This window comes from Scyliorhinus torazame, chromosome 14, assembly GCF_047496885.1.
Source record: "Scyliorhinus torazame isolate Kashiwa2021f chromosome 14, sScyTor2.1, whole genome shotgun sequence".
In the NCBI taxonomy this organism is placed as follows: domain Eukaryota; kingdom Metazoa; phylum Chordata; class Chondrichthyes; order Carcharhiniformes; family Scyliorhinidae; genus Scyliorhinus; species Scyliorhinus torazame.
Genome location: NC_092720.1, coordinates 104,979,771 through 105,002,857, shown reverse-complemented (window position 1 = coordinate 105,002,857; position 23,087 = coordinate 104,979,771). Strand labels below are relative to the sequence as shown.

General features: G+C 47.4%; 1 protein-coding gene and 1 non-coding gene across 2 annotated transcripts in view; one reads left to right on the top strand and one right to left on the bottom strand.

The window, feature by feature from the left end:
- Nucleotides 1–23,087, bottom strand: part of LOC140389931 (integral membrane protein 2C-like) — a 100,947-nt gene that overhangs the window by 23,641 nt on the left and 54,219 nt on the right. Inside the window, exon 2 of the mRNA XM_072474587.1 lies at nt 15,257–15,394. Within this exon, the coding sequence (XP_072330688.1) occupies nt 15,257–15,394 (138 nt within the window). The remainder of the gene's footprint in view (nt 1–15,256; nt 15,395–23,087) is intronic.
- On the top strand, nt 15,982–16,054 carry trnar-ccu (transfer RNA arginine (anticodon CCU)). The gene has a single exon. It is a non-coding gene; the product is annotated as a tRNA-Arg (tRNA).

Here is a 23,087-nt window from a genome sequence, read left to right as displayed (position 1 = left end):
GGGTTTTGTGCCAATTTTACCGTCTTGAAACACCACGGATCCTCCGTTGGCGTTGGCACTTGGCTTCAGAAACGGAGAATCCAGCCCTATGTTCTCGCTGATGGAAGCGGGGTCCTTCCAGGGGCCCCTGGAGCTGGAAGGGGTCCATAGAGTGCTGGCGAGGAGGCCCAAGGCTAAATAGCTGCCGCGGGCGGTGCTGGTTCGGTTTCATCGGTTCGCTGATCGGGAGTGTGTGCTCAGGTAGGCGGTGAGATACCAAACTGTGATTAGAATGCAGTGTTGCCTGTGATTAATGCACAGGTCTATTTTTTTAAAGGGGCAATTTAGCTTAGCCAATCCACCTACCCTGCACATCTTTGGATTGTGTGGGTGAAACCCACGCAGAGACGGGGAGAATGTGCAAACTCCACATGGACACTGACGATGGGCCGCGATCGAATCCGGGTCATCAGCGCCGTGAGGCAGCAGTGCTAACCACTGCACCACCGTGCTGCCAGTTTTTCCAAATACAATGTGTCATTAGAGTTTGACTTGTTTTCCTGTAAAGGATTTTTATCTTAATTGTATTAGTTAACTATCCACATCACATTCGTCTCCAAATTTGACTGGATATCCAAGAGAAAACCCCCCAGTGCCCTTCAGTTTAGTAAATGTCTTGCATGCATTGACTGGTAAGGCTCCAATTACTGTTATCTAATTTGCATCTACTATTGTAATGCTTCATAGTACAGACAGAGTAGTTCATTAGCCATGCTAGTTTTTATTTTCTTCATTTATGCATACATTCTTCTCCCCAGCATGCCTTTCGACAGAGCCTTTTACCTCCAATTGGTCTACTTGAAATGAGAAGTTGGAAAATTCCGAGGCCTAGGATACCTGTTATCAACAACAATCAGCCGATTAACTGATCCACAAATAATGCCAGGCCTGCTGAGTTTATCTAGTATTTTCTGTATTTAGTCGCTGATTTATCTGCAGTAGGCGAGCCCGTGAGTCATTTTTTTGTTTTGCCTCTAGGCGTTTTGCCTAGAATACTGAAGACCTGATGAATCATTGCATTCTGGTCAGAAAGATTGGAGTCAGACTGATTTGGAAGCAAATACTTCAGTCTCTGATTGTGGTTATTATGTAAGGTTGCCTTCTATTAATGCACTGGAACATTCTGGGAAAGAGGGTGGAACCTCGTTACGTCAAATATTTAAAGGGGAATGCCATTTTATTCATTTCAGAATTAATTCTTCTCTTATAAATACAATATAATGCATATATCCATATTAAATTTTGTTACTAATGAATTCTCTTTCAAGTATGAAGTTATGAAGAGAGGTTAGATAGGCTTGGGTTGTTTTCGTTGGAGCAGAGAAGATTGAGCAGCAACCTGATCGAGGTGTACAAGCTTATGAAGGGCAAGGACAGGGTGGATAGGGAGCAGCTGTTCCCCTTAGTTGAAGGGTCAGTTACGAGGGGACACAAGGTCAAGGTGAGGGGCAGGAGATTTGGGGGGGATGTGAGGGAAAACTTTTTTCGGGCGGCACATTGGCACAGTGGTCAGCATTGCTGCCTCACAGCTCCAGGGACCCAGATTCAATTCCGACCTCGGGTGACTGTGTGGAGTTTGCACTTTATCCCTGTGTCTGCGTGGGTTTCCTCCGGATGCTCCAGTTTCCTATCACAGTCCAAAGATGTGCAGGTTTGCTGGACGGGCCATGCTAAATTGCCCCTTAGTGTTTAAAAGGTTAGGTGGGGTTACTGGGTTTTGGGAATAGGGTGGACCATGGATGCTCTTTCTAAGAGACGGTGCAGACTCAATGGGACGAATGGCCTCCTTCTGCACAATAGGGATTCTATGATTCAGAGGATGGTGACAGTCTGAAATGCACTTCCTGGGAGTGTGGTAGAGGTGGTTTGCCTCACGTGCTTTAAAAAGTACCTGGCACGTTATACCATTCAAGGCTATGGGCCAAATGGGATTAGGTAGGTCGGTCAGGTATTTTTCATGTGTTGGTGCAGACTTGATGGGACTAAGGGCCTCTTCTGCACTGTGTATTTCTGTGATTCTGTGAAGTAAACAATCAACTGGAAGCTTCCAAGAGAAATATAGGGAATAGGATCAGGCAAAAGCTATTCAATCTCGGAGCCTGCTTCACCATTCAGCTGGTTCAAGACTGATCTTCCACCTCAACATCGTGGGCTGGATTCTCTGGTCCCCCGGTTTCTTGGCGGGGTGCCGTTTACTGGCAGCGGGATTCTCTACTCCCCACTTGTCAGTGAGATTTCCCATTGAATCCACCCCATGCTGCTGGAAAACCCATAGGCGGGGGTGCATTCTGGTCAGAAAGATTGGAGTCAGACTGATTTGGAAGCAGTCTCTGATTGTGGTTATTATGAAAGGTTGCCTTCTATTAATGCACTGGAACATTCTGGGACAGAGGGTTGAACCTCATTACGTCAAATATTTAAAGGGGAATGCCATTTTATTCATTTCAGAATGAATTCATCTCTTATAAATACAATATAATGCATATATCCATATTAAATTTCCCGCGCGGGAACGTGGAATTCCAGCGGCCTGAGAGTTTTGGCCCATTTTTCCATACTATCCCCAAATCCCTTTATATCTTTATTATCTAGAAATCTATCGATCTCTGTCTTGAATATATTGAATGATTGAGTCTTCCCTCTTGAACAGAGAATTTCAAAGATTCACCCAGCCTCTGAGAGAAAGAAAATCCTCTCGCCTCAGTCTGAAATAGTCCACCTCTTATTCTGAGACTGTGTGCCTCTGGTTCTAGGCCTCACAGCTGGGGGAAACATCCTTCCTGTATCTACCAGCCCGGTAAGAATTGTGACTTTAATTGAAGTCATATCTCATTCTTCTAAACTCCACAGAATATAGGTTTGGTCTTTTCATCTATCCTCATAGGACAATTCTGCCATTCCCGGGATCAGACTGGTGACCCTTTGTTGCACACCCTCTATGGCAGGTATATGTTTCCGTAAGTAAGGAGACCAGAACTGTATACAATACTCCAGGTGCTGTTTCACCAAGGCTTTATACAATTGCAGTATACTTTACTTTTGCAATAGAGGCCAACATAACATTCGCCTTCCTAATTGCCTGTTGCACCTGCATGTTAGCATTCAGTGACTTATGAACAAGGACACCTAGGCCCCTTTGGATATCAACACTTCCCAATCTCTCACTATTTAGGAAATACATTTCTGTTCTTCCTCCCAAAGTGGATTTTCCAGTCCTGTCCACAGTGGGAATTGTTGCGGGCAAGACGGAAAATTTGACAGACCAGTTGACTTAGGTAAGGAATTTTATGGTTCTGTGGCGGACAGGACCGGAAAGTCCCAGCCACTGCTTCATGTCGGGACATCTCAATGAACAGAAAAACAATTGAAAGATTATGAGTCTGATGAATAAATAATCCCATCTGGTATTTTATGCATTTCTTTATGAAAAAGCATTGCATGCTTTAGGAAAATTTTGGAGAGCCTCAAGTGATTTCAAATGAACGAAAATTAATATAATGGGCATTATAGAGGCTGTGTGGTGAACGTATTATGGGAACCATTCACCACTGTATTACATTGTACTATGTTGGTACCCATGTGGGCTCCACCTGTGGACCATTGTACCATATTACACCGCTTGTATCATGTTGGTGCCCTTGTGGGCTCCGCCCCTGGCTCCACCCCCTTGAGGGGAGGTATATAGAGCAGCTGTCCTGTAGGCGGCTCTCAGTGCAGAGCAGTCGCAGGCAGGCACTGTTCTAGTTGATTAAAGCCACTGTTCACTTCATCTCTCTGTCACGTGAGTTGATGGTCGCATCAATTTAATCAACTACAACATCGCCATGGAAGCAGCCCTCAGACCTGACCGACTGGAACTCGACCCACAGGCCGCCGAAGCCAAAGGGATTTTTTCACAGTGGCTCCAATGTTTCGAGGCCTACCTCGCCGCCTCCTCCTCGCCCTCCGTCACCGATGAACAGAAAATGAGCCTCCTCCATGCCCGGATGAGCCATCAAATCTCCGTGCAACTCGAGGAAGCGACCACATACTCAGACGCGCTCGCGATGCTGAAGCACCAATACGTGAGGCCGGTGAACGAAGTGTTTGCGCGGCATCTCCTCACCACTCGCCGCCAACGCCCCAGGGAATAGGTGGAGGAGTACCTACACGACCACAAGGTCCTCGCGCAAAGCTGCAACTACAAGGCCGTCACAGCCTCCCAACACATGGAACTCGTCGTCCGGGTCGCAAACGTGGCTGGAGTCCTGTCCAACTATGTCACACAAAGCGCCTGCTCGAGAGGGGCGCCCTCGGCTATGTCGTGGAAAACGGAGTTCTAGGGCCCGACCCCAACCGTATGCACCCCCTCCTGCAACTCCCCCTTCCCCACTGCCCCGAGGCCCTGAAAAGGTGCCTCGGGTTCTTTTCCTATTATGCCCAGTAGGTCCCCAACTATGCGGACAAAGCCCGCCCACTGATCAAAGCTACCATCGTCCCGCTGGCAGCTGTGGCACGCCTGGCCTTCAGCCGCATCAAGGCAGATATTGCCAAAGCCGCAATGTGCGCGATGGAGGAGTCCGTCCCCTTCCAGGTGGAGAGCGACGCGTCAAATGTCGCCCTCGCCGCCACCCTTAACCAGGCAGGCAGGCCAGACGCATTTTTCTCTTGTACCCTCAACGCCTCCGAAATCCAACACTCCTCAGTCGAAAAAGAAGCTCAAGCCATCGTGGAAGCTGTACGGCACTGGAGGCACTACCTCGCAGGTAGGAGGTTTACCCTCGTCACCGACCAACGGTCAGTAGCCTTCATATTCGACAGTACACAGCGGGGCAAGATCAAGAACGATAAAACCTTGAGGTGGAGCATCGAACTCTCCACTTATAATTACGATACAGTGTATCGTCCTGGGAAGCTCAATGAGCCTCCAGATGCCCTGTACCGCGGCACATGCGCCAGCGTGCAAGATGACCGACTCCGGGCCATCCGCGATGACCTCTGCCACCCGGGGGTCACCTGGCCTATCCACTACATCAAGGCCCGCAACCTTCCCTACTCTACCGAGGAGGTCAGGGCCATGGCCAGGGACTGTCAAGTCTGCACGGAGTGTAAGCCACACTCTTTTTTCGTAAAATATTTTTATTCTCCATTTTCACATTTTCTTCAGAATTTACACCCCACCAACAAACAGTAAACGGTAACAAATAAAAAGTCAATCCCCATATCAACAACGACGATCCCATCCGCCTACCACCCGAAACAACGCCCCACCTGACAATATAAGCATCAAATAAAACAAACCCTCCCACGGTGGGAAAGACAAAGGGGAAAAAAAACTAAGGAATCAGGAATCGCCTATGGTTACCATTGACCTATAGAGTCCGTCTGTCCCCCCCCCCCCCCGCTAACATTCAATGCCATCCAATCCCTGAAAGAGTACCGTAAATGACACCCATGAATTGTAAACAGCTCCCCCCACCACCCCTCCCCGGCTTCTCCCCTCCACTTCCTCTTATGAAACTCCTCCTCCAACTTTCCACCCCGGCTAGACTCATCAGAACCTGTTCTGCCAGGCTCCGATGGCACAAGCCCCTCCCCCACCTCACTCCCGTTCACTGGCTGGCTTAAAAACGACCAGCGTGGAGGCCCCCGCCCGGGTCTCTTTCCCACTTGCCTGGTCCCAGGAAAACCAAGAAATCCCCTTTAGCACACAAACCCCCAATACACACCCAAGCCCCAAAGAACCATCATTGCAAGTGAAAGTCCCACTGTAAGTTGATCACTGTGCTGCAATAATGTCTCTTCCACTTCCTTCAGCGCCTCACCTTGCTCCCGCACCTCCGCCACTGCGCTCAATACCGCCGCCCTCACCGGGGCAATCGCCTCCTCCACCAGCACTTTCAATACCATCCCCATCTCCTTCCTCATCGCCTCTATGTGTTTTGTGAACTGCCTTTCGAGTTCCACGGCCATCACCTTAGTCATTTCTTCAGCCGTGGGCAATGCAGCCTCCCCTGGTGCCCCAGCCTCCACTTTTCTTGCTGTCCCCGCGGTGACCTTTCCACTCCCCGACGGACTTTCAGTAGCTTTTTTCACGGCCGTTTCTTTACTTATTTTCGACATTTCCTTTCACTGTGCCTTCTCCCTGCTTTTGCCGCCTCCGCTGCCCCTGGGACCGGGCGTTAAACCCCGAAAATGCCGTTCCCGAACGGGAGCCCTCCAATGTGCGGCTGCCTCCTGTCCGCCGTCACCAGAGGTTCCGTAAGCCGCACTTCAATCGACCGGCTAAGGCAGGCACATCTGGTGAAGGCATCCCGGCTCTTCGAGCGCCTCAATATCGACTTCAAAGGGCCCCTCCCTTCTACCAACCGCAACACGTATTTCCTCAATGTCGTTGACGAGTGCTCCCGCTACCCCTTTGCAATCCCTTGCCCCGACATGACTGCAGCCACTGTCATTAAGACCCTACATAGTATCGTCACCTTGTTCGGTTTCCCCACTTACATCCACAGTGACCGGGGCTCCTCCTTTATGAGCGACGAACTGCGTCAGTACCTGCTCGGTAAGGGCATCGCCTCTAGCAGGACTACCAGTTACAACCCCCGGGGAAACGGACAGGTGGAGAGGGAGAACGCAACGGTATGGAAGACCGTCCTCCTGGCCCTACGGTCTAGGAATCTCCCAGCTTCCCACTGGCAGGAGGTCCTCCGCGACGCGCTCCACTCCATTAGGTCACTTCTTTGCACGGCCACGAACGAGACCCCTCATGACCGCCTATTTGTTTTCCCGAGGAATCCACCTCCAGGGTCTCGCTTCCGTCCTGGCTGAAGACACCGGGGCCCGTACTGCTCCGGAAACGCGTGAGGAGCCATACGTCCGACCCCCTGGTCGTGAGGGTCCAGCTCCTTCACACCAACCCCCAGTATGCATACGTAGCGCACCCCGACGCCGACAAGATACAGTCTCCCTCGAGGATCTGGCACCCGCAGGATCCCCTCCCCCCCCCCCAACCTACACCGAACAGCGCCCCCACCCCGAGATGGCCTCCACACCCCCTCCTATACCCCCGCCCCCCATCGCCGGCCTACAGGGATGAAGCTCCAGAAGACACGCTCCAGGAGTCCACACCTGTGCCCACATTGACGAGTTTAACACCTATGCCCGCACCGACGAGTTTGACACCCGTGCCCGCTGCAAAACCAGAGCTCAGGTGATCGCAGTGCACGATCAGGGCGCCGGACAGACTCAACTTGTGAGCCCTTCACCCCCGCCGGATATCAATTTTTTAACGGGGGTGAACGTATTATGGTAACCATTCACCACTGTATTGCATTGTACTATGCTGTTGCCCATGTGGGCTCCACCTTTAGACCATTGTATTGTATTACACCGCTTGTATCATGTTGGTGCTCTTGTGGGCTCAGCCCCTGGCTCCGGCCCCTTTAGGGGAGGTATATAGAGCAGCTGCCCTGTAGGCAGCTCTCAGTGCAGAGCAGTCGCAGGCAGGCACTGTTCTAGTTGATGAAAGCCACTGTTCACTTCAACTCTCTGTCTCGTGTGAATTGATGGTCGCATCAGGCTGTTCGTTAAAGGTTTATCATTTTGGTGTTACACAGTATGTGTGAAATTGATGTCAATAGGTTATTCGTGAAAAAAACCATTGTTAACCATTTTCTATTGAAATTCTTGAATCATAACCGCATGCTGGAGTGGGGCTAACTTCAGATGAAAACATATTGGAATTATTTCAATACCTTTTCACATGCAGTGCTATTAAATTGCCCAGTGACCTCATCAGCAATAATCAAAGCCCTGGATATTCATTATGGGAACCAAGTCACTCTTTTTGAATGGTTTAATGACTCATTGAACTGTATTCAATTCTCAAAGCGTTATTCACAACCTGCAAGGTTCTGAAACCGTACTGTTTCTGAGGTTGCAATGGACTCCAGTCTTCAAATTATTTTTGTTTGTAATTGTGTTTTCAATTGATCAATTTTCATTAACCGGCAGAATTTACTGAATCCAGCAGAGTAGAAAAAAAGAGCCATAATCCTCTGTAGGTGTAGTTACTGACCAAATTGGTAGATCAGTATTGGTAGTTCGCACAAATTGAAAGATTTTAACTTCTGTTCGGCTTAATATTTAAACACCATTAAAAACTGAGAGATGAGACTTCCGGGTGCGGCGATGACCAGCTGAGTCGCACGTTTCGGCAGCTCCCGGTGGAACGGACTTTTGGGCTCTTAATAAGAGCCCCAACGGCAATTTTAACGGCTAAAAGTACTGTGCGGTGAACCAGAAGGGAATCCCCCCTGGATACGGATGAAAAAAGGAGAGGAAGGTGGCCGGATTGTGGTGGATCCTTTAGAGCAGCGGCAAGGAAGGCAAGCAAAAACCAAGATGGCGTTGGAAGGTGGCAGTTTAATATGGGGCCCTGAACAACACGAGTTTTTTAAACGCTGCGTGGAAGAACTCAAAAAGGAAAAGAAGAAGGAGCTGTTGGCCCCGATATTACAGGCGATCGAAGGGCTAAAGGAGGAGCAAAAGACCCAGGAGCGGGAGCTTCGGGTCATGAAGGCAAAGGCTGCCGAGAATGAGGACGACATACAGGGCCTGGTGGTGAAGACGGAGATGCACGAGGCACACCATAAACGATGTGTGGAAAGGCTGGAGGCGCTGGAGAACAACGCGAGGAGGAACAACCTAAGGATTCTTGGTCTTCCTGAAGGTGCGGAGGGAGCGGACGTCGGGGCATATGTGAGCACGATGCTGCACTCGTTAATGGGAGCGGAGGCCCCGGCGGGTCCGCTGGAGGTGGAGGGAGCATACCGAGTGACGGCGCGAGGACCGAGAGCAGGAGAAATTCCTAGAGCCATAGTGGTGAGATTCCTCCGTTTTAAGGATAGAGAGATGGTCCTTAGATGGGCAAAGAAAACTCGGAGCAGTAAGTGGGAGAACGCGGTGATCCGCGTATACCAAGACTGGAGTGCGGAGGTGGCGAGAAGGAGGGCGAGCTTTAATCGGGCCAAGGCGGTGCTTCACAAAAAGAAGATAAAATTCGGAATGCTGCAACCGGCAAGACTGTGGGTCACATATCAAGGGAGGCACCACTACTTTGAGACGGCGGATGAGGCGTGGACTTTTATCGTGGAATAAAAATTGGAATGAGCGGGTTATTAAAAAAAAAGAACGTTTGAAACAAAGTGGTGGGGCGAGTATGGAGGGCGAAGAGGGGGGTAAAAAGGGGGGAAAGAGGAGTTTTATGTTATTAATCCTGCGATGTGGTAACTTTTCTCTCTTCCACAGGAGGTGGTGGGGGGAGGAAAGGAGGTGGAGGAGATGGGGTGTTAGCCATTGGGGGCGGGGCCAAGGTTCCCGCGCTATGATAATCATGGCGGGAATAGGGAAGCAGGAAGGAGGGGGCGTCGCACGGTGCGAGCCGAGGTCACGGGGGGAAGCCGAGGTCGGCCAGAGTTTGCTGACTTCTGGGAGCAACATGGGGGGTGTAACTACGCTAGTGGGGGATCTAGCGGGGGGGGTGGGAGGGGGGAATTATTGGGCTGCTGCTGCTGGGGAGAGGGGGGAGCTGGTATGGGGTGGGATGGGCGGGGGGGCACCGCCTGGGGGGGGGACATAGCTGCGTGGGAACCGGGTGAGGAGCTGGAAAAAGGGGATGGCTAATCGACAAGGGGGGGGTAAAAAGCCCCCCAACCCGGCTGATCACGTGGAACGTGAGAGGGCTGAACGGGCCGATAAAGAGGGCACGGGTACTCGCACACCTTAAGAAACTTAAGGCAGACGTGGTTATGTTACAGGAAACGCACTTGAAACTGATAGACCAGGTGAGACTACGCAAAGGTTGGGTGGGGCAGGTGTTCCATTCGGGGCTAGATGCGAAAAACAGGGGGGTGGCTATATTAGTGGGCAAGCGGGTAATGTTTGAGGCAAAGACTATAGTGGCGGATAGCGGGGGCAGATACGTGATGGTGAGTGGCAAACTACAGGGGGAGACGGTGGTTTTGGTAAACGTATATGCCCCGAACTGGGATGATGCCAATTTTATGAGGTGTATGCTAGGACGCATCCCGGACCTAGAGGTGGGAAAGTTGGTAATGGGGGGAGATTTCAATACGGTGTTGGAACCAGGGCTGGACAGGTCGAGGTCCAGGACTGGAAGGAGGCCGGCAGCAGCCAAGGTGCTTAAAGATTTTATGGAGCAGATGGGAGGAGTAGACCTGTGGAGATTTAGCAGACCTAGGAGTAAGGAGTTTTCGTTTTTCTCCTATGTCCACAAAGTCTATTCGCGAACAGACTTTTTTGTTTTGGGAAGGGCGTTGATCCCGAAGGTGAGGGGAACGGAGTATACGGCTATAGCCATTTCGGATCACGCTCCACATTGGGTGGACCTGGAGATAGGGGAGGAAACAGAAGGGCGCCCACCCTGGAGAATGGACATGGGACTAATGGCAGATGAGGGGGTGTGTCTAAGGGTGAGGGGGTGCATTGAAAAGTACTTGGAATCAATGATAATGGGGAGGTCCAGGTGGGAGTGGTCTGGGAGGCGCTGAAGGCAGTGGTTAGAGGGGAGCTGATATCAATAAGGGCACATAAAGGAAAGCAGGAGAGTAGGGAACGGGAGCGGTTGCTGCAAGAACTTCTGAGGGTGGACAGGCAATATGCGGAGGCACCGGAGGAGGGACTGTACAGGGAAAGGCAAAGGCTACACGTAGAATTTGACTTGCTGACAACGGGTACTGCAGAGGCACAGTGGAGGAAGGCACAGGGTGTACAGTACGAATATGGGGAGAAGGCGAGCAGGTTGCTGGCCCACCAATTGAGGAAAAGGGGAGCAGCGAGGGAAATAGGGGGAGTGAGGGGTGAGGAAGGAGAGATGGAGCGGGGAGCGGAGAGAGTGAATGGAGTGTTCAAGGCATTTTATAAAAGATTATACGAAGCTCAACCCCCGGATGGGAGGAAGAGAATGATGGGCTTTCTGGACCGGCTGGAATTTCCCAAGGTGGAGGAGCAGGAAAGGGTGGGACTGGGAGCACAGATTGAAATAGAGGAAGTAGTGAAAGGAATTAGGAGCATGCAGGCGGGGAAGGCTCCGGGACCGGATGGATTCCCAGTTGAATTTTACAGGAAATATGTGGACTTGCTCGCCCCGCTACTGATGAGGACCTTTAATGAGGCAAAAGAAAGGGGACAGCTGCCCCCGACTATGTCTGAGGCAACGATATCGCTTCTCCTAAAGAAGGAAAAGGACCCGCTGCAATGCGGGTCCTATAGACCTATTTCCCTCCTAAATGTAGACGCTAAGATTCTGGCCAAGGTAATGGCAATGAGGATAGAGGATTGTGTCCATGAGGACCAAACTGGGTTTGTGAAGGGGAGACAGCTGAATACGAATATACGGAGGCTGCTAGGGGTAATGATGATGCCCCCACCAGAGGGGGAAGCGGAGATAGTGGTGGCGATGGATGCCGAGAAAGCATTTGATAGAGTGGAGTGGGATTATCTGTGGGAGGTGCTGAGGAGATTTGGTATTGGAGAGGAATATGTTGGATGGGTGCAGCTGTTGTATGGGGCCCCAGTGGCGAGTGTGGTCACGAATGGACGGGGATCTGCATACTTTCGGCTCCATAGAGGGACAAGGCAGGGATGCCCTCTGTCCCCATTATTGTTTGCACTGGCGATTGAGCCCCTGGCAATAGCATTGAGGGGTTCCAAGAAGTGGAGGGGAGTACTTAGAGGAGGAGAAGAACACCGGGTATCTCTGTATGCGGATGATTTGTTGTTATATGTAGTGGGCCCGGCGGAGGGGATGCCAGAGATAATGCGGACACTTCGGGAGTTTGGAGAATTCTCAGGATATAAACTGAACATGGGGAAAAGTGAGTTGTTTGTGGTGCATCCAGGGGAGCAGAGCAGAGAAATAGAGGACTTTCCGCTGAGGAAGGTAACAAGGGACTTTCGTTACTTGGGGATCCAGATAGCCAAGAATTGGGGTACATTGCATCGGTTAAATTTAACGCGATTGGTGGAACAAATGGAGGAGGACTTCAAGAGATGGGACATGGTATCCCTGTCACTGGCAGGGAGGGTGCAGGCGGTTAAAATGGTAGTCCTCCCGAGATTCCTCTTTGTGTTTCAGTGCCTCCCGGTGGTGATCACGAAGGATTTTTTCAAAAGGATCGAAAAGAGTATCATGAGTTTTGTGTGGGCCGGGAAGACCCCGAGAGTGAGGAAGAGATTCTTACAGCGTAGTAGGGATAGGGGGGGGCTGGCACTACCGAGCCTAAGTGAGTACTACTGGGCCACCAATATCTCAATGGTGAGTAAGTGGATGGGAGAAGAGGAGGGAGCGGCGTGGAAGAGATTGGAGAGGGCGTCCTGTAGGGGGACTAGCCTACAAGCTATGGTGACGGCCCCATTGCCGTTCTCACCGAAGAAATACACCACAAGCCCGGTGGTGGTGGCGACTTTGAAAATTTGGGGACAGTGGAGACAGCATAGGGGAAAGACGGGAGCCTTGGTGGGGTCCCCGATAAGAAATAACCATAGGTTTGCCCCGGGGAGAATGGATGGGGGATTTGGAATATGGCAAAGAGCAGGAGTAACGCAACTGAAAGATCTGTTTGTGGATGGGAAGTTCGCAAGTCTGGGAGCGCGGACCGAGAAATATGGGTTGCCCCGAGGGAATGCATTCCGGTATATGCAACTGAGGGCTTTTGCGAGGCAACAGGTGAGGGAATTCCCGCAGCTCCCGACGCACGAGGTGCAGGACAGAGTGATCTCAAAGACATGGGTCGGGGACGGTAAGGTGTCAGATATATATAGGGAAATGAGGGACGAGGGGGAGATTATGGTAGATGAGCTGAAAGGGAAATGGGAAGAAGAGCTGGGGGAGGAGATTGAGGAGGGGCTGTGGGCGGATGCCCTAAGTAGGGTAAACTCATCGTCCTCGTGTGCCAGGCTAATGCCTGATTCAATTTAAGGTGTTACACAGGGCGCATATGACTGGAGCACGGCTCAGTAAATTTTTTGGGGTAGAGGATAGGTGTGCGAGATGCTCGAGAAGCCCAGCGAATCACACCCACATGTTCTGGTCATGTCCGGCACTACAGGGGTTCTGGGTGGGGGTGACAAAGGTGCTTTCGAAAGTAGTGGGGGTCCAGGTCGAACCAAGCTGGGGGTTGGCTATATTTGGGGTTGCACAAGAGCCGGGAGTACAGGAGGCGAGAGAGGCCGATGTTTTGGCCTTTGCGTCCCTAGTAGCCCGGCGCAGGATACTGTTGATGTGGAAGGAAGCCAAGCCCCCGGGGGTGGAGACCTGGATAAATGACATGGCAGGGTTTATAAAGCTGGAACGGATTAAGTTCGTCCTAAGGGGATCGGCTCAAGGGTTCACCAGGCGGTGGCAACCGTTCGTCGAATACCTCACAGAAAGATAGAGGGAATGGAAAAGAAGAAGGTAGCAGCAGCAGCCCAGGGTGGTGGGGGGGGGGGGGGGAGGAACCAGAAGGACTCTCAGGGTTGTTAATATATATGTATAATATGCATAGGTCGTTGCTATAAATAATTGTATATTGGACTGTTAAATCATATTTTTGGAGAGTATTTATCTGAGACAAGGCAGTTGCCATTTAGTTTTAGTTATATATTATTTATTCTTGGTTTATAAAACAGGTCATTGTTATTTATACTGTTATATTATTGTGTAAAGGATACACAATGTACTGTGATGGTTGACCAAAAATTTTCAATAAAATATATTTTTTTAAAAACTGAGAGATAGCATCAAGACATTGTCTTGGTTGGTCAACAATTCCTCTCCAAATGCACGAGCACTGAATTAAGAGCCGCAGATTCAAAAGTCTAAACGACAGGTGCCAATGTGATGATCAAAAATTATGTCACCCATATGTAAGGAAATAAAAAACCACTGAGCCAAAATAAATAGTCAAAATCAAGCAAGAAAGTTTTAAAATGAAAAATGCAAAAACAAATCAGTGTTTTTCTAAATAATTAATGGCAAGCAAATGGTATTCTGGGCATATTGAGTTCTGAAATACGATTCCCACAAAAGAGTGTGCCTCTCTTACCTTAAGGGAAATTTCAACACAAACATTGCCCATTAATTGTGTTTTGCTAAGGGAAGGTCTGAGGTACAGATGTAGATAATAATTACAAGAGGGCATAAGCATTTTAAATGAAAGCGTATTTACAAATGTATTTCTTCAGGGGAGGATGGAATGAGTACACACAGCACCAGTTAACTGGATCTTTATTAAACTTGCATTTGACTAGATGGGGGCAATTTTCAACTCAGGTAGTGAGCGAGTATTACGCTCCGCCTGCCCAACGTCACCAGTTGGAGGCCCCAACCATTTTCATAGGTGGGCCTCGTCTCCGTGACATTGGGGAGGACCCACTGCTCAATGAGTACTGGCAGGTATCTTGTGGATTGGGAGGAGTTAAAACTAGCAACTCATCTGTGATTCTCAGACAGAAATGCACAGAAGAATGAGTGGGGGTTAGGTAATGCTGTTGAGGTTGGGTAAGAAGAATATAAAAGAAGACAGTGGGCTCCATTTAGCTATACAAAAATCATTGGCAAAAAGATTATTGTTGGGTATTTGAGAGCAGGTTCTAGCAAATCATTTAGGGACCATTGGTTTCTATTTAGGTGTTCTATATGTCCAGTACCAATGGACATCTGAAAATGTAATTAAAGCGCTCACCTGTTTTTGGGTGATACTACTGGCACCAATTTTGGGGTCTACTTTAAAATCATTCTGACAGGGTGAAGGGCAGGGCCTCAGGTGCCTGTGGGAAATTGAAATATAATCGGCCTACAGCTCTGTTTATCAGCATGAATGCAATGGAAGGAAAATGAAAATTGACCGCCGTATGTCCTGCCAATCAATGTCACATAGTGGCAATGTTGAATCCTTTCTAAGGTGTTATTTCATTCTATTCAAACATTGTTTTCATACTTTAAGAAACATTTGTGTAGCCTATTTTCACACACACACACACACATACTGTGGGGATGTGGTGAAAGGATTCCCCAGCTGATTATCAGCCTGTTGAACATTCCTTCCATGGCCAACAAGTCCTGGTGTTGGACTTGAGCTCAGAGCTTCTAGTTCAGAGTTAGGGATGTACCACTGCACCACAGGACTTCCATCTAGAAACATTGCTCTTTCAGTCAACAAAATATATACTGTACCCGGGTAACAAAGTAGTGCTTGTAGACATAGACTGCCCCCAAGATAAGTCCAGATAGTAGAATAACCAATCCAAGTGTCAGACACCAGAAGCCACTAATGGTAGACTTCCGAGTTCTTGTCGGCAGAGTGTCCACATCCTGAAAAGAGAGGAGTGAATTATTAGTTTCTTCACCTTTTGATGGCACATGTGTTCCCCAAGGAGTCTTGTCGGTCACATGTAAAGTTACATTCCACATTCCCACTAAATCGCTCATATCTCAAGCTGCTGCTTGTAACAAGTCTTGTTCAAATTTGGAATTTACCTACCAGAGAGTCAACAGTGTTAGCAGCAGCTCTTTCCAGACCAGTCACAAATTCAAACAGCACAATCCACCAGGTAAGAACAATAGGGCAACATTTCTACGCACTTCCAGTTTTCACATTAACTTCAGTGGATGATCAGTGAAACCCCTGCAGAAAATGGTAATTATTCACACTGTTTCTCCAACCTTTCCATCAATTTCTCACTGAGAAATTGTGTATGGTCTTGTTCTATTAATTATGCTCATTAATTCTAAGCATATACATGCAAATACAATGAATTATCTTTCTTGGCTTCAAATGCTAGGGGTGAGTGGGAGCATGGTGGTGGTGGACAGAGACATCACGTAGCTCATTAACCTGAGTTTAAGCTTCCTGTTCTAGAGAGTTTTTTATTTAAGAAAGTGTACAAGATTGCGTGATAGCCCCAGTGGCCTAATGGATAAGGCACTGGCCTCCTAAGCCAGGGATTGTGGGTTCAAGTCCCATCTGGGGTGAAGCATTTTAAAAAATAAAAAGCTGCCATGTGCAACACTGACAGTCAGATTTCCTTCCAAACGATCGATCAATTTAGGCTCTTCCTCTGCAGCAAAATTTTGGGCGCAGTGGTTAGCACTGCTGCCTCATGTTGCTGAGGTCCCAGGTTCAATCCCGGCTCTGGGTCTTTGTCCGTGTGGCATTTGCACATTCTCCCTGTGCTTGCATGGGTTTCGCCCCACACCCCAAAGATGTGCAGGGTAGGCCATGCTAAATTGCCCCTTAATTGGAAAAAATTAATTGGGTGCTCTGAATTTATTTTTAAAAAAGATTGTGTACAAGGCAGACTGATGATGATGCCACAGGTGGTGTATGATGTGATGTTGTTTGTATCAAAAATTGTATGTAATAGTGCTAGTTATAGTAAAATCTACCTGATTCGCATTTTATCCACTTACAGATATAATCATTTTATTTAGTTTGCACTCTATTAGGGCACAGTAGAGGGTACAAGTTAGAACACCCTGGGCTAGTGCACAGTCAATTCCAGCCCCACTTGACCCGGAGTCGCAAAACAGATAAAATTAGATTTTAACGAATATATTCAAGGTCCTTGGCTGAGTCCAATAAACTGCAGTCACCAGGTTTGCAACTTTAACACAAATAAACCTTTTCTTATGAACAGCATTATAATTGAACTGACAGAAACATGGACCTGTCTACCTAATACCCCTTTCCCAACCCCCCCCCTTTCCTAACTATCCTTCACTCTCTACAACATTCAACCCAATTATTCTGCTCCACCATTCAATAAGTTGATAGTTGATCTGTTGAGGCTTTAACTCTACTTTCGCTCCTGCCCCCCATAGCCCTCAATGCCCTGGTAGATAAAAAATCTGTTTTACTGAGCCTTGAATTTATAACATGACCCAACCTCCCACTCTCTCTGGGGACAAGAATTCCAAAGACTAACAACCCTCTGAGAGAATACATCATACCAGTCTTAAATGGGAGATCCCATGGGCGGGATTCTCCCTTACCCGGCGGGGCGGGCCGTACCGGCGCTGAGGAGTGACGTGAACCACTCCCGCGTCAGGCCGCCCGGAAGGTGCGGAATCCTACGCACATTCAGGGGCTAGGCCGGCGCCAGCGGGGTTAGCGCTGCGCCAACCGGCGCCGAAGGGCCTCCGCCAGCCGGCATGAGTTGGCGCATGCGTGGGAGCGCCAGCGTGTGCTGATGTCATCCCAGCGCATGCGCAGGGGGGTGCTTCTCCACGCCCGCCAAGGCAGAGGTTGACAGCAGCCAGCGCAGAGGGAAAGAGTGCTCCCACGGCACAGACCTGCCCGCGGATCGGTGAGCCCCAATTCCGGGCCAGGCCACTGCGGGGGCACCCCCCAGGGCCAGATTCCCCCGCACCCCCCCCCCCCCCGAGGACTCTGCAGGCCGCTCGTAGAGCCAGGTCCCGCCGGTACAGACCTGGTTTGATTTACGCCGGCAGGATCGGCTGAAAACGGGCGGATGCTCAGCCCATCGCGGGCCGGAGAATCGCCGGGGGCGCCACTGCCAGGGGCCGCCGACCGGCACGATTCCCGTCCCCGCCAAAATCCTGGCGCCGGAGAATTCAGCAGCCGGCATCGGGGCGGGATTCACTCCGCCCCCCGGTGATTCTCCAACCCGGCGGGGGGTCGGAGAATCCCGCCCCATATTTTTAAACCGTGTACCCTGGTTCCAGATTCACCCAGAAGGAAACATCCTCTCAGCATCTACCCTGACAAGCCCCTTCAGAGTCTTGTATGTTTTAATAAGATCACCTCTCATTCTTCTGAACTCCAATGAGTATTGGCCCAACCTGCTCAACCTTCCTCATAAAACCCTTTCATCCCTGGAATCAGCCTAGTGAACCTTCTCTGAACTGTCTCCAATGTCAGTATGTCCTTCCTTAAGTAGAGATCAAAACTGTACAGAGTAATTCAGGTGTGCTCTCAGAAATGCCCTGAGCTGTTGTACAAAGACTTTTCTACATTAAAGCTCTGTATCCCGCGCATAAAGGTCAATAGTACCGTTCTAATTTCTTGCTGCACCTGCATGCTAACTTTTTGTGATTCATATACAAGAACATCCAGATTCCGCTGTACTGCAGCATTCTGCAGTCTCTCTCCATTTAAAAATATCGTGTTCTTTTATTCGTCCTGCCAAAATGGACAACATCACATTTTCCCACACTAGCCTCCAATTGCCAAATCTCTGCTGCTCACTTAACCTAGCTGCATCTCTTTGCAGATTCCTCATAACTGGTGTTCCTGCTTAACTTTGTATCAGCAGGAAGGTTGGTTGCAGCACACTCTGCCACTTCATCCAAGTCATTAATGTAGATCGGAAATAGTTCAGGCCCCAGCATTGGTCCCTGGGGAACTCCATTAGTTACAGTTTGCCAACCTGAAAAAGATCCATTTCCAGATTCTCTGTTTCCTGTTATTTAATCAATCTGATGCTTTTCTAAATACCCTGTTGCTAACTCCTTAATAATGGATTTTAGCATTTTCCAACTGACAGATTGTTAGACTAACTAGCCTGTAGTTTCATGATTTTTGTTTGCCTCATTTCTTGATTAGTGATGTTAAATGTGTGACTTTGCAATCCACAGGGATTGTTTCAGAATCTAAGGAATTATGGAAGACTACAACCAATGAATCACTATCTCTGCAGCCTATTCTTTTAAGACATTAGAATGCAGGCTATCAGGTCCAGGGACGTGTTAGCTTTTAGTCCTATTAGTTTGCCTGGTACTTTTTCTCTAGTGATCCTGATTGTTTAAATTCTTCTCTCTTTTGTCCCATGTTTTTAAAAATTATTGTTGGATGCTTTTTGTGTATTCTACCAAGAAAATGGTGACAAAACACTTGTTCAAAGTGTCTGCCATTTCCTAGTTTCCAACTATTATTCCCCAGTCTCACCCCAAAGGATCATTGCTCTCTTTAGCTACTCTTTTCCTTTTTATATACTTGTGGAAGCTCCTACTGTCTGTTCTTATACTTCTTGCTAGTTTGCTCTCAATCTCTCCCTCTTTGTTATTTCTTTAGACATTCTTTGCTAGTTTCTAAAATTTTCCCAATTTTCTGGCTTGCTGTGAAAAAAGGATATTATTTTAATATTTGGGGGGTTTAGTGTGTTTTGTTGGGGACCCTGCTTGTGTCTATGGTTGTGATTCTGCATGTATCTCCATGTGTAACTTATTTAATTAAGCTGGGAACTGAGGACTAAAAAGCTGAGGACATCAAGGACTAGGTGTGAAAGGCAGGCACTTGAAGTGAATCTGGCCAAATTGGATGCTCTACTGGGTGGCACGGTGGAGCAATAGTTAGTTCTGCTGCCTCATGGTGGCGAGGACCCAGGTTTGGTCCCGACCCCGGGTCACTGTCCGTGTGGAATTTGCACATTTTCCCTGTGTCTGCATGGGTCTCATCTCCCCAACCCAAAGATGTGCAGGATAGGTGAATTGGCCACGCTAAATTGCCCCTTAATCTGAAAGAAAATTGGATACTCAAAATTTATAAAACAAAAAAAAGTTGGATGCTCTACAAGTAAATAAGGCATGGGTAGAAATTTGCATTAGAAGATAAAGAAATGTTGTTGTATTCAGTTGTTAAATTTCAACGGTAAGTAAAAATGGTTTACAATTTGGAAACAGTCATAAATAAATAAGATAAGGTTAAATTTTATTTTGCCCAGGAAAACATCAAATATTTCTATATTCTGGGAAACGTAAATTTCAAAGAAGGGTTAAGAACAACTGACTCAAACATGAAAAGAGGCAAAAGAATATTGAAAAAGAGGGATTAGGAGCTGTGTTGAGGAATGGCTCTGCAAGATCTCCAGGAGTGTGCTCTGTGCTTGGGACAGACTTGTGAAGAAGCAAAATGAAGCAGTCTCCAGCAACATGAAAAAATGCCTGTTTCTCCAGAAGGATTTTGTTTAAAGTTCTTTGGAATTTCCACATGAGAGTGGGAATGAGAAAGAAGCCCTGTGAAAAATCTCCCCTACAGTAACTGTGGGTTTGCCTTGTGGTAATTGTCATGATATGCAGACACACACATAATAATTTACAGGCAGGCATAGACAAGCAGCTAATGGACACAGAGAACAGGACATGACCAATAAACAGGCAGGACACAGGGGTGGGATCTGACTATAAAAGACACGAGGCACTCACACTCCGCCTCTTTCCAGTGATGAACATCTAGAGAGTCAGTCAAGGGTGTTGTTACAATCTCACACCTCCACCACGTGGCTAAGAACTAGTCTGGTTCAGTCAGACAGAGTAACCACACTTAAGTTAGCAGAGTTAAACTCACAGAGAATTGTGCTATTAGTTCAATAAACCTGATTGAACTAACTTCAAGGTCTGGAGTATCTTTCTGATCTAAGCTGCATCCTGTTGCAGCCACTATTAGCCCAGTGTACCTAACACGACAGTAATATTACTGGATTTTTAAAATATAGATTCAAATTTGGAATGGGACTGTTGCTGAAAGTGGTGTTTATTTGTGAATCTAATCAAGTAGGAATCTTTTGGGGGAAAAGTTCTGCAAGACTAATTTTAACTTGTGTAAATGTAATCATAGATGCTTAAGTTTTATTTTCTTTTATTAATAAATGTTTTAATTTAATATTTAAAATCTCCAAGTGTTACTGGTATTTGTGGCTCCTGGCTTCAGTTATGTATCTTCTTGCAGTAAAAATACAAGTAGAAGGTTTGTGATAGCTTTCCAAGTTTCCCTTTGGTTTTGGTTTTGGTTTGCACAGCACTTATCATCTGCCAGATCATAACACTATCACTAATTCTTTTCTTTCAATTTCATACAATCCGCTTAACTTCCTTAGTTAGCCATGAATTTGTTTCCTTCGCATTAAGTTTTTCTTTCTTATTGGAAAGCATCTTTGTTGAGAGTTTTGAAATATCTCCTGCCTGCCATTGTTTCTCCCACCATCTTTCCTTTTAATCTATTTGCCCAGTCCGCTTTAGCCAAGGGTCATCATACCTTTGCAATTGCCCTTATTTAAGTTTAAGATTGGTGTCATGAATTGTAATTATACTATTGTGGATTTGTGTAACAAATTGTTTAAAAAGTCACATGGCTCATCTTGTGGATTCAACTGCGATCAGTCGGAAATGGGAATTAGGCTGTGCTTATCTCAAGGGTCACAAAAGACATTTGAAATTCAAAAAGCCTCGAATGGACAATGGGGTTATTTAATGTTGTGAAAACTCATGACTCCTTTGATATCAGCAGGATGTATTTCTTCCAAGCAGGAAGTACTTCTTCAGAAGATTGCAGTTTAATTCACTTCTTTGCTTTGCATTACATATCAGCCATTTTTGTGTTTTGGAATGGTATAAAAGAAGCTGGAAGAAACCATTTTGTGTGACTGTGTGGGAGGCCATACAAGTATACAGCATCAGCTAAAACAGCCATGAGCCACATGTGAAAGCATGCAAACATGCACACACACACGAGCCAAAGCCAAATTTGAACTAAAAGCTGGAATTTTATCCATTGTGAAAAGAGCCTATTTTTGAACTGTAAAGACATTGGAACAACATAGAACATACAATGCAGAAGGAGGTCATTCGGACCATCGAGTCTGCACTGACCCCTTAAGCCCTCACTCCCACCCTATCTCCGCAACCCAATAACCCCTCTTAACCTTTTTGGTCACTAAGGGCAATTTATCCTGGCCAATCCACCTAACCTGCACCTCTTTGGACTATGGGAGGAAACCGGAGCACCTGGAGGAAACCCATGCAGACATGGGGAGAATGTGCAGACTCTGCACAGACAGTGACCCAGCGAGAAATCGAACCTGGGACCCTGGCGCTGTGAAGCCACAGTGCTACTCTATGTGGAAGTCGAAAAGAGTCCAAATTGTTGGAAACCAAACTAGGAGCTACAGCAGCAAGCTTTGTTTTCTAAAAAGCACTAGTAAAAAATTAAGATGCAACCTTTGATGCTCAAGAGTTAATTCATCTGGAGGGTTTAAATTGGCACAAAGGTAAATCAGAGTACTTAGGTATGGAGCAACTAAAAGTCATAGACAAGTAGGTAATGCCCAGTAAAACAAAGTATTACAATCCCAGATCAGACCCTAACATTTGCTGTAATATCAGACAGAAACCCCAATATTTTGTTTAATTTGTAAGACTGTGAGGAAAGGACACTTCGCTCCAGGAGTGACTCCACGCACAAAATGGATATGGTGTATTAAAACAAACTTCATTATTCACAAAGTATTAAAATAACTTTAACATCATCCAGGAAATAGCTTACAATTATCAATTAAACAATGCTTAACAATAAAATGAAAAAACTCCTAACTGCTATATTTTTATCTCCAATCCAGCAAACACCATCTCAGGTCAAAACCCTCTTTTAAATTCAGTTAGTAAACACATAAATACTTGCTGTGTAGAGATGGCTTCGAGAAACTTCTTAATAATAATCTTTATTAGTGTCACAAGAAGGCTTACATTAACACTGCAATGAAATTCATGTGAAAATCCCCTAGTCGCCACACTATAGTGCCTGTTCAGGTACACGGAGGGCGAATTCAGAATGTCCAATTCACCTAACAAGTACATCTTTCAGGACTTGTGGGAGGTAACTGGAGCACCCGAAGGAAACCCAACCAGACACATGTTCACCCTGTGTCTGGGTGGGTTTCCTTCGGGTGAACATGCAGACTCCACACAGACAGTGACCCAAGCTATGAATCAAACCGGGTCTCTGGTGCTGTGAAGCAACAGTGCTAACCATCATGCTACTGCGCCAACCCTTGGAGGGAGAGGGATTGTTCAGGAAACAGCCTGCAGAATCTCGCCCGTGTCAAACTACTGTTTAACTTCCCAGCATTTAGCAAAGACCTCCTGTTCTATTCACAGCAAAATTGAAAATTAAACTCAAAACCTGACTGATTCAGCCTCTGGCTCTTCCTATTAATTACATCATCTCATTCCATATTATGACCATAATACTAAGGCTAACCACAACCCTACA